The 10,630-nt window shown below is 40.2% G+C and overlaps 1 protein-coding gene across 1 annotated transcript; it reads left to right on the plus strand.

Moving 5' to 3' along the window:
• Positions 1-441: 441 nt before the first annotated feature.
• On the plus strand, positions 442-10,127 carry LOC108580312 (tyrosine-protein kinase PR2). The gene is made up of 8 exons (XM_017944037.1): positions 442-794; positions 1,634-1,726; positions 1,796-3,382; positions 3,461-3,691; positions 3,766-3,887; positions 4,210-4,440; positions 8,554-9,155; positions 9,227-10,127. Exons 1-8 carry the CDS (start codon positions 791-793, stop codon positions 10,125-10,127), a joined length of 3,771 nt encoding a protein of 1,256 aa, XP_017799526.1. The 5' UTR covers positions 442-790.
• Positions 10,128-10,630: the final 503 nt, after the last annotated feature.

A 10,630-nucleotide genomic window follows, 5' to 3' on the forward strand; every position in this document is an offset into this window, starting at 1 on the left:
ATAACTAAAATAATAAAATTATCTTTTCCCACAAAAATAAACAGTTATCATTATAATCTACAATAGTTTATGCTTTAATTACTTATTATAGAATCGTAATTATCTGGAACAATAAAAAGGATTTTTTATATAAACGATTTTTTTACATATGAAACTAAAATAATCAAAGTAATTGAAATAATTAAATACTTGAACACAAAGGTCGCAGGGATACTCTGTATAAATTTACAATTCGTTCATATTATTTTGAAATGATCGAGTAGTACAATTTTTTTCTATAAAATTTGCCCTTTTTGAAGAGAATAAAAAATAAAGAAAAAATGGCAAGTTTAAAAGGACAACGAAATTTGAAATTCACCTTTTTCGGCAGTTACTTAGATTTCCCACTAGACGGCACTAATGTGACACCTACTCCAAACCACTCGCAAACAAATAGAACGGTTCACGATGAGACTGAAGCGTCGAGTCGCTTGAATCGCCAATTAATCAAGACAGCTCGAGAAACAATCTCTCGCCTTCCCGTGTCAAATAGCCAAATAATAAGAACGAAGCGATTAAAAGAAAAATCCTCTCGAGGAGGACGTGAGCATTTCCAGAGTAAAATAAAAGATGTGAACCCCGACAGAGAAGTCAGAGGCAAGATTTGCATGGCGGAGGGGAGAGTTGAGGCGACGAAGAAAGAGAGAAGTCTTGTGATTTCGGATCACCGATCGGCCGTACCAAGTGGCAGACGCTCGCGTCTCATGACAAGGAGAGGAGCTCTGAGTGTACCGTGCTGCGTCATCGTAGAATGGGTGAGTGCCGCGGTACAAGCCCAATGGACGGACGCGTTCATATAAATAATAATCTATTTGAAGCACGCTGGGCGTGTCTTCCGCGGAAATGCAATGATTCCACGCATGACCCTCTCTATTTCGTTTTTTTTTTTTCCCTCGTATCCTCCGTTAGTATACGACGAAATGACACATCGAACGAAGCACAGTGTGTGACCCGGTGCACACGGTACACACCGGGACCGTTATCGCGTGCCAGAAATTTCGTACTCCCCTCTCTACTCTGGCTTGTCTGTATTATTTTCTATTTTCTCCCGTTTTTGTGTTTCGGTGGCGGTGCTTGTGCTCCCCTTCTGCATAGAAGTTTCGAGTTGCGCCGTATTCTCGTCGTGCCGCCGACGAAAATTCGTTCACTTGATGTTGCTGCAATATTATCGGTGACAGATAATGTGCGTATTTATTATAATAGTAGCTAAGAATGATTATTCAACTTTGGTGGTGGTCGGTGATCGTTGGTGCGAGTTTTCGATACTACGGTCCGAGAGGGTCTTTTGTTTTGAGAGTCTCAGGTGAATTGTGCGAGGTGCACCAATCACGATTTAATGACGAACGATTTATCGATGAAAATTCGCTTCAACATTCGGTTCTATGTTAATTGAGTTAGGTAGTATCAGGGTGTATTTTTGTTCTGTTTTGTGTGGCGGATTAGTTTAAAAGTTGACCAATTTTCAGAAATATGTCTGATAATATTTACAGGGTAATTCACTTAAGTTAACAATTTCTGCACAGTAAAAAAATTATTTGTATTTTAATATTTTGTGTATGCGTTGTTTAAGTGTTAATTTTTTATTTGTTCAAAGACACACAAGGAGGAATGTCCCGCAACACTGGTCCTGGTTTGTATGAATTCCTTATGGAAGCAGAGCTCCAGCAATATTATCCTGGAATCCGAGGTATGCCTTCTTGTCAAATTTAACAAACTTTCATGTTAAGAGTCATGTTTAATAAATTCATTTTAACAGGGGACCTGAAAGTACAGACAACTGCTCAATTGAAATATGTAACAGAGGAAGACTTGAATGCAATTGGAATGAGTAAACCAGAGATGCGTCGTTTGAAAAAGTATTTCCAAAAACATTTCCCTCAGAATTACCTGTCTAAGTTTAAGAAGATGCTGTTACCGAAACGGGAGGAACCAACCACAGGTGCTCTAACTATGTTACCAGAGGAGAAGCAAGATAGACCACCGATTCGTGTTCCTAATAAGCATATGATACCAGCCGATGCAATTATTGTGAACAAAGAATTAGGAACAGGAGAGTTTGGAGTTGTTCAACAAGGTGTTTGGACGAATGATGGGGAGAGGATACAAGTAGCAATCAAATGTTTGTCTCGAGAGAGAATGCAGAATAATCCTATTGAATTTCTGAAAGAAGCAGCCATAATGCATGCAATAGATCATGAACATATTGTAAGATTGTATGGTGTAGTCTTGGATACAAATTCCTTAATGCTCGTCACGGAATTAGCACCTCTAAGATCACTGCTAGAATGTCTGAAAGAACCTAGTTTACGTACTAGTTTTCCTGTTCTCTCTTTGTGTGACTTTACCGTACAGATTGCAGATGGAATGCAATACTTGGAAGCAAAACGATTAATACACCGCGATCTTGCTGCCCGAAATATCTTGGTGTTTTCTAAGAATAAGGTGAAAATATCTGATTTCGGACTGTCTCGTGCTTTAGGAGTTGGAAAGGACTATTACCAAACGAATTTCAACGTAAATTTAAAATTACCAATAGCATGGTGTGCACCAGAGTGCATATCTTATTTGAAATTCACTTCAGCTAGCGATGTGTGGGCCTATGGAGTGACTTTATGGGAGATGTTTAGCTATGGTTTTCAACCATGGGCAGCACTGACAGGCCACCAAATCTTAGAAGCGATAGATGAACCTAACTTTCAAAGATTAGAACAACCAGAGTGTTGTCCAAAAGATTACTTCTCACTGATGCAACAGTGTTGGCAGCATGAACCATCCAAACGCCCTAAGTTCTCTGAATTAATTAATCTTTTGCCTGATTTAAAACCAGAACAGGTTCAAGCTGTTCAGGATAGCACAGAGATAGGTCAACTTGTCTACAGACAAGGAGATGTTATTACTGTTCTGGACAAAGGAAGTAGTAACATGTTATGGAAGGGTGTTTTAAATAATGGAAAAACTGGTTTCTTCAATCCTGCTCACACAATAGCATATCTTGGATCAAATTTACCAAGCAATAAGCCTGGAGAATTTACGCGTGGCGATGGAAAAAATGCCTTTTCCTCTCAGCGAAGAAAGATTCGGACAGATATGATCTCCTCTCCTCAGGGTGATTTAAAACACACTGGCCATGTCGGATTAGATGGAGCTTATTTTGGTGACATTGGTTTTCTTGGTGGAAAGTACCCACACTTACCACGACAAGTGGTGACTCCGTACAAACCACAGGAAGATGTAACGGACAATTCTAGTCAAGCTCTGAACCAAGATGCAAGGAATACAGAGACTAACAGAGAAGTATTAAGGGATAACAGGAGTGTACAGCAAGACACTCATAATAAGCATGGTATGTATTTATTTTGTGATAAATGTGTACATTTATTCATGAAGGCTTGGATGTTATGAAATGTGTTTTCTTTATTAGAAAGTTTGTGGTCTGATGCAAGTTCTGAAGTATGTCATGTGGCAAATTCGAGTAAACAGTCTGTACCATTGAACGTGGCTAGTAATAATGATACTCTTGGAGCAGATCATGAATATCATGAGATCAGTGACGAAGAAAATCAGGATAGCCCGTTAAGATTCGACAAAACGTTAAATTTCGACTTTGGTCCAAGTTTGTTGGCTGAAATGGATCAGATGTTTAGATCATTAGGTAAATTAAGTGACTCTATATACACTGAAACTGTATCAATATCGCGTGATATACATTTATGTTCTTTTTATTAGGATCTTCTCCTCCTCCACCACCCCCTGTTCATCCTTTATCAACTGAGCACGAATCGAGTAATGTTAGAAACGAGCTGAGGGAAATACAAGCGAAACAGGGCAATAAAAAAAAACAAGCCACCGTGAGTCCAATAAATGTACAGTAATTTTTGTCTTATTTACTATTATGCTTTTACGTATTAGTTGTCGTGTTTTATTTTTTTTCTCTTTTTTTCTTTTTTTTCTTTTTCTTTTCTCTTTTTGCTTATAATTTGCTGCTGTGTATATCTAGTTTTGTTTCGCGTTAGCATTCAAGAACAGAACTAGCAAATACATATATATTGTTATAGATACAAATGTGGGTTTTTTTTTGTATAGTAAAATAACGTTCAATTGAGGAAAAGCAGAAATTTTTATGTATTGTGCATTTACCAGAGATGGTAAACATTTCTCTTATATATTTAGGTGAAGCCTATCTCAGCTGCCGATCAGAAAACACTCTACTCAGCCATTGCTATGGCACAGGAATTGACAGCACGTTCCATGACAGATCTTGAACATCCACCGGAGTCTCCCCGAACACCTGCCAGTCCTTCAAGACGCAGAAAGTTCTCTTTTAAGTTGCCACATCAACACAGTCCCAAACCCGACAGACGACACTTTTCAGAAGAAGCTGCCAGTATACCTGACATACAGGTACATTAAACATTTTTTGTTGGATCACCAAAATTTCTCTAAAGGTTACACAAATAACATAATCAAGAACACAATCTAAATTTGCACTTGAAAGTTTCACTAATTTACTTCTTGCTAATACTAACAAGCAGTATACAAAAACAAGTATCCCTTTTCTACATAATATGAACATAAATGACAATTCATACATCTGTTAAATATGTTCTCTTTTGAAAATCCATTTCTGTTGATACTGTTATGGAACAGAGTTAATTCCTGATGCCACACGAAAGAAGAGTAGGTATATCGTTCAAACGTATCTGTTCTTAATATGCCAACCTAAGTTACTTGGTTGTACCATAAATTGATACGAAGCTTGTTAATTTACTAAAGGAAGACTAATCTCGATTTTCCTCTAATCCCTTCCTTTCTTGTTTATTTTTCATTTGTTTCTGAAATTTTCAATTTTTCATTACCGGCCATTTCATCTTTTGTTCTTCACTGCATCGCCATGTTTAAATAATTCTTTGATTTCTGTTAACTATTATATGTAATCATTAAAACCTTCATTAAACTTCTTTTCTGATGCAACGCTTGCTGTGGTTGTTTGAAAACGTTTAATGTTCCTATGCATGGTTGTGTTTCTGGTCGTCGCTTGTTATTTATCATTTCCTTGAATGAATTGCACATTATTTGGCCATTGTTATCCAACAAAGTGGTTATGTTCAAGCTTGCAATCACTGTCATCTACTGTCTCTAGTATAGAGTCACTTGGTGCACCATCCACTTTAAAGTTACCATTGTGGGATAAAGCATCTGCTGAATTTTGTTTCGCAAAGTCTCGTGAACTTCTTACAAAACCTACTGCGTGGACTTCGTACATGGACATAGAATTCGATGCTCATATCCTGGACAATGCAGCCACGAAACAGAATCTGGTAAAGTCGACTGAGTTCTTGGAGAACGGTAACAAGAAAAGCGGCTTTAATTGTAACAGTATGGCAGATATAAATGGGAAACTGAATGTCTTCCAGCAGAATGGAAAGATGCCTCCTGTAAGTATAGAAAACTCAAACTTTGACTTTCCTCGAGAGCAAAAGAGAGTATCCACTAGCTATGTGGATCGTTACTTTGAACAGCCAAAGTATTTTGATGATGACAGCATCCCAACCTGTACCAGTGATAAAGTATCTTATTTTGGTGAAGAGAAACTTGATAAATATGACAAAATTAATAATCTAGAACAGCCTGGCAAATCTGCATGCTACTTGAACATTCAGGAACAAAGTTCTGTGACTGTGAACAAACATAATCAACAGCTACAAGGCAAGTTTAGTAATTGTGATCAGCCACTGAAGGATAATGTCTCAAATTTTGAGTCAAAGTGTGAAGAGAATGCCAGTTTCGACCTGATGAAAGAGAAGTCTTCGAACTTTGCCGACTTTGCACGCAGCAAGGCGATCAAGTTTGATTCTTCTAGGGATAAGGTGCCTAATATGGATCTTGGTACCAGACCTAAGATCTCCAGTTCATTCAGCGATTCTTCCAAGATGAATGCACCAGAATTTCCAAAGAAAATTGACATGTCAAAAGCGAGGGGCGGAAAAGTGCCATTCGTTCCAAGAAATCCTAGTCAAGAAGGAAAGAGCGTTATTTATGGGTCCACGGATAGCATAAAGACCAATTTGAAAGTAGCAGGTGGATCAGATAACTCCAGGGGAAACATGGAAGCTGTCAGGATCAACATTCAGAGTTTTCGCAAGATTGAACAGAACCAAAATGGCCATGAAGGTTTTCCATTCGTTATATCCAATAACCCATTGTTCATAGCAGAATCTGAAAAAAAGGAATCCCCAGTTTACAGTAGTTCAGAGAGCTTAAGAGTGAATTTTCAACGACTCCGAAGGAAGTCTGACGCAGAGGCAAACAATCAAATGGAATTGAGCAGTAAACTTCTTGCAGAGAAGTATCAAAGAGAGGTGTCTGGTCTGGAAAGTGTAAAGAACTATCTGGACTCAAAGAAGGGCCATGGATTGAACTTGGGTCTGGGTAAACTGACCCAGAACATGATCCAGCTGGGCAAGAACATTGCACAGAACTCCCGAAATATAGAGACCTTTACATCCAAGTCGTTAGTCACCAACATGAGAAACTTGGATATATCTGGCTCAACTCAGACACCTCTTCGAAGCTTGAACATTCCTATTCAGAAGCCCAAGCATTTGGACCTGAATATTCCACTTCAGTGTCAATCGCAAATCAGCATGAAGGTGAATCTGACTTCACAAAAGACCAATCTCCCTCCATCAAGTCCCAGTATACACCAACACATTCTGGAGCCACCTAAACTGTATCAGAATGACAATACGAGGAAGGATCTGCCAAAGACAGATGCACTCCTAGAGAAGATGTCTGCGGCTACCAATATATATAGACACAGAACATCTTCCCTGTCAGAGAACAGGAAGCCACCCATAAAAAATATAAGAAGGTCTTTTCACCCAACCAACGATTCCAGTGAAGATTCAGACTCCATTTCGCATTCTGAAACGGATATAAGAAGTCGTTTACGTTATAAACGTCGTCATAAGAAGCTTCCACACAACCTACGTTTGAATTTCAAGAACAGAGGCCACTTTTTGCATCCAGAAACGGCCAGGGGGTTCTCGTCGATAGAACTTTGTGGAAAATCACCACCTCCATCGACCAGCTTCTTGAATTCTTTGTCACCGCCTTTTTCCTCTAGAAATAACCTGCTTTCTTGGCCAGAAAGTGCCCCCAGTTCTAGTTTAACATTCACTAGCAATTCTGACCTGGATTCTGATACCAGTTCAGAATATCCAGAATTCACAAATGACGTACTCACCTTCCCACCATCCCCTGCACCATAAGCATTCAAGATCCCCATTGATCTATATTGCTTTCAACTTAATCTGGAGCCTGATACCTGTAATATCATTGGTCTGCTAGGTGCATGTTCTTGGCAGAAATGTGTGGGATGATGCCAGAGTTGGGCAGTATTTTGATCTCAGAGTATGTTTTTTTCTTTTGTGCTGAATTTCATAGTTAATTAACTGAAGTAGTAATTAAAACAGGAGCAGGTATATCATATTTCAAAGATTTGATTTGCAAAGAACCTCTTGTCTCATACAGTGTCTTTATTGATACACAATAGCTGTTTCATAAGAAATTCTCCACACATTGTTCCAAACAATGAAAACATAGTCCTCAATAGCTTACACATTAACGGCCAAGTAGCTGTTATTTATTATTATCCAGACTTTCTTCTAGAATCATTGCTCAACAGTGACGAATGGCGATAAACGACGAAAGAGACATCGTATTCTAGGATCTTTGAGTACGGATCACATTAACCCCACACAATACCCAACTCTGGACAATACACAGTGTACTTAAACAAAGAGTTGTCCAAAGGCAGTTCGTGTCACATACGCTTAGCATGCTTGCATGTTACATAATTAATTAACTGAATAATAAACGTCTAGTTGATAATAAATACGTTTGGATGCATTTACACGTTTATACTATTTGTACTTGGAGGGGAACCGGAATGGGAGTATGTTAATTTTGGAAGTACACATAATGCGTCGATACAGTTTCGTACCCTACGTACACAGAGGCATACATACATAATACAAACACTGACACATATTGCATTTATTTCATTTAGAGTAGCATAACTGTAGGCCTATTTGTCAAATGTACTCCACTCAGCCCCTTTTTCATCATATTGATCTGCACCGTGAGGCACCAAAAGTGTGTTCAGGATTGTTCCCCACATGCTTGTGGTTTCCTTTCCAGTTAGAGAGGATCTAGGTTCATTTGTACACGATCTACCAAGAAATTTCTCCCTCTCTCTCTCTCTCTCTCTCTCTGTGTCTGTCTGTCTGTCTGTCTGTCTGTCTGTGTGTCTGTCTGTCTGTCTGTCTGGCTGTGTCTGTCTGTCTGGCTGTGTCTGTCTGTCTGTCTGGCTGTGTCTGTCTGTCTGGCTGTGTCTGTCTGTGTCTCTCTCTCTCTCTCTCTCTCTCTCTCTCTCTCCTTTTATTTATTATTTCGTTTTTTAATTTTTGTTCTCTTCTTTCCCAAATCTATCCCCTCCCACGACTTGTTTAGGCTACGTTGTCGGACGAGGCCAAGGAAGTCTACAACAGCCTCGTAGAGACGCCCAGCATAGAGACCGCCTCAGACACCAATCCTCTGCGCATGCTACGTTCTGGGATGCCCATTGTTAGGCCTAGAATACGCGGGAACAAGCACGCCACTCTGAGCCACACGATATCACACCAGGAGGACCTTTCTACGGACCAGCTCCACTTCGACGCCTACCACAGTGGTTCTAAGACCTTGCCCAAGATTAGAGCACCTCCGCCACCACACGCACCCCCACCTCTGCCACAGGCTAGACACCTGGAGAGACATCATTCTGCCCTGGAAATAGAGAATAATCAGAATCAGAGCAACGTGGACGAGAATCCCATACCTTTGCCACCTAGGGATAGGTCCAAGACGCTGCAACCTAAGTCCAGCTTACCCAGACATCAGAGGAAGCATCCCTTGATCATACCTGGTGGAGGAGTAACAAGAACTCTGGCCAAGATGGCAGTTACCACACCCCCCATTGAGGACCAGGTAGATGGGAGCCTGCAGAGCACTAGTTCATCAGTAGCCAGCAGCTCACTGCAAGAGGGTTATTCTTCAGAGACTTCAGCCAATAGGTACAATCACTCTCTGCAAAGAATTAATTACTTGTTTAAAATTTTATTGGTAATGTGACCTACATTTTCAGTCCCGAAGAGTTCGAGCAACGTATAGACTCCGAATTAGCAGCGTTGGATTCCCTACCAGCTGATGAGACTAAGTTGCACCGCTTCAGCGTTATTTCTGAGGATCTTCTCGAATTCTCTGACAATCTCATTGATTGTGACACTCAGTACAGTCAGAAAATGCAGGAAAGCAGTGACGTACAGTCCACTGACTCCTCGACGGAACGTCTTCAGAGGAAGGTCAGCGTGGAGTCGAAAAGCTCCCTTAGGAGCTTAGCATCCAAGTGTGTTCAGGAAAATGAGGCAGGTGAAGCAAGCAGAAACCCCACTCCAACGGGTTCTAATAAGTCTGAGGACTCGGTGGTCTCCAACAACAGACTTTCAGCTTCCAAGAGAACTCCTCTGATTCAGAGACCGTCTAATTATATGCTGCAGTTCGATTATGGAGAATACTCAGAGAATAGCTCTCAGCCTCGATGTAACGCGAGCAAGCAGCAATCAGAAGCGTCCAAAGAATCCTTGGCTACAGATTCAAACGACAGTTTTCACTCTGCTAGTCTGACTGGTGATCTGTCCAGACAATCTGATCATGTATCCTGTGAAGATTTACTGGAGTTTGCCTGTGACGGACCTAACGCGAGAAGAACACGTGGCCCAAGAAATGGAGAGCAATCTGATGAGGTTAGGATTATGATGAAAGTACTGCACGAACAATCCACACCAGAATCGTGCATAGCAGCATTAAATGTGACAGATTGGGACGTGCTGGCGGCCATCAAGCTGGAACGTCTGCAGGGATTGCTGAAAAAGGAAAACAACTTCGTTGGTTTGGAGGATTGCAAGGTTATGTTGAACCAGTGTGGAGGTGACGTGGTTAAGGCGGCTGCGTTGCTGAGAAGCACTGACGACACTGCCGCTGTTTAATTTTTAAGAGAATATCTGAAAGAATCTGAGACGTGAAAGTGTTTTTCTTTTTTGGATAAAACACTGGTCCACCCGTATTGGGGTTAGGTTAGCATTTTCGTGAATACAATACTTATTTCGTTATCTGCTCGCGCATAGACTAATTCACGCGATGTTTTATTTATTATGTTAGAGTTAGTTAGCGCGAGGATGTAGTATTCTAACGCCAGAAGTTAGGCGCTTTGATAGAGCTTCTGCGAGGAAATGATGTGCACGATGATGCACCAGAAACGAGAAAATTGATTACTTTTATTATTAAGAATGTTCAAGATAAAAGAACGTTGTAGATATTGTTTTTCGGTAACTTAGAATCGTAGAGGGTGAGACGATATAGGTTAGGATATCGAATCCAGGGAGCTGTCCATTTTGATTACTTATTCAAATTATTTTGGACATTTCTGCACTTCAATTTTTCCATATTGAGCAGTTTTCCGTTCCTGATGGATCAATCTGTATGAGATAAT

This window comes from Habropoda laboriosa, unplaced genomic scaffold (assembly GCF_001263275.1).
Source record: "Habropoda laboriosa isolate 0110345459 unplaced genomic scaffold, ASM126327v1 scaffold9, whole genome shotgun sequence".
Taxonomy (NCBI): Eukaryota; Metazoa; Arthropoda; class Insecta; order Hymenoptera; family Apidae; genus Habropoda; species Habropoda laboriosa.

Excerpts from the sequence above, each read along its gene's own strand:
- LOC108580312 (XM_017944037.1), top strand. Across the intron at positions 3,888-4,209 it reads ATAAAAAAAAACAAGCCACC|GTGAAGCCTATCTCAGCTGC; the intron begins GTGAGTCCAATA and ends TTATATATTTAG. Across the intron at positions 9,156-9,226 it reads TCAGAGACTTCAGCCAATAG|TCCCGAAGAGTTCGAGCAAC; the intron begins GTACAATCACTC and ends CTACATTTTCAG.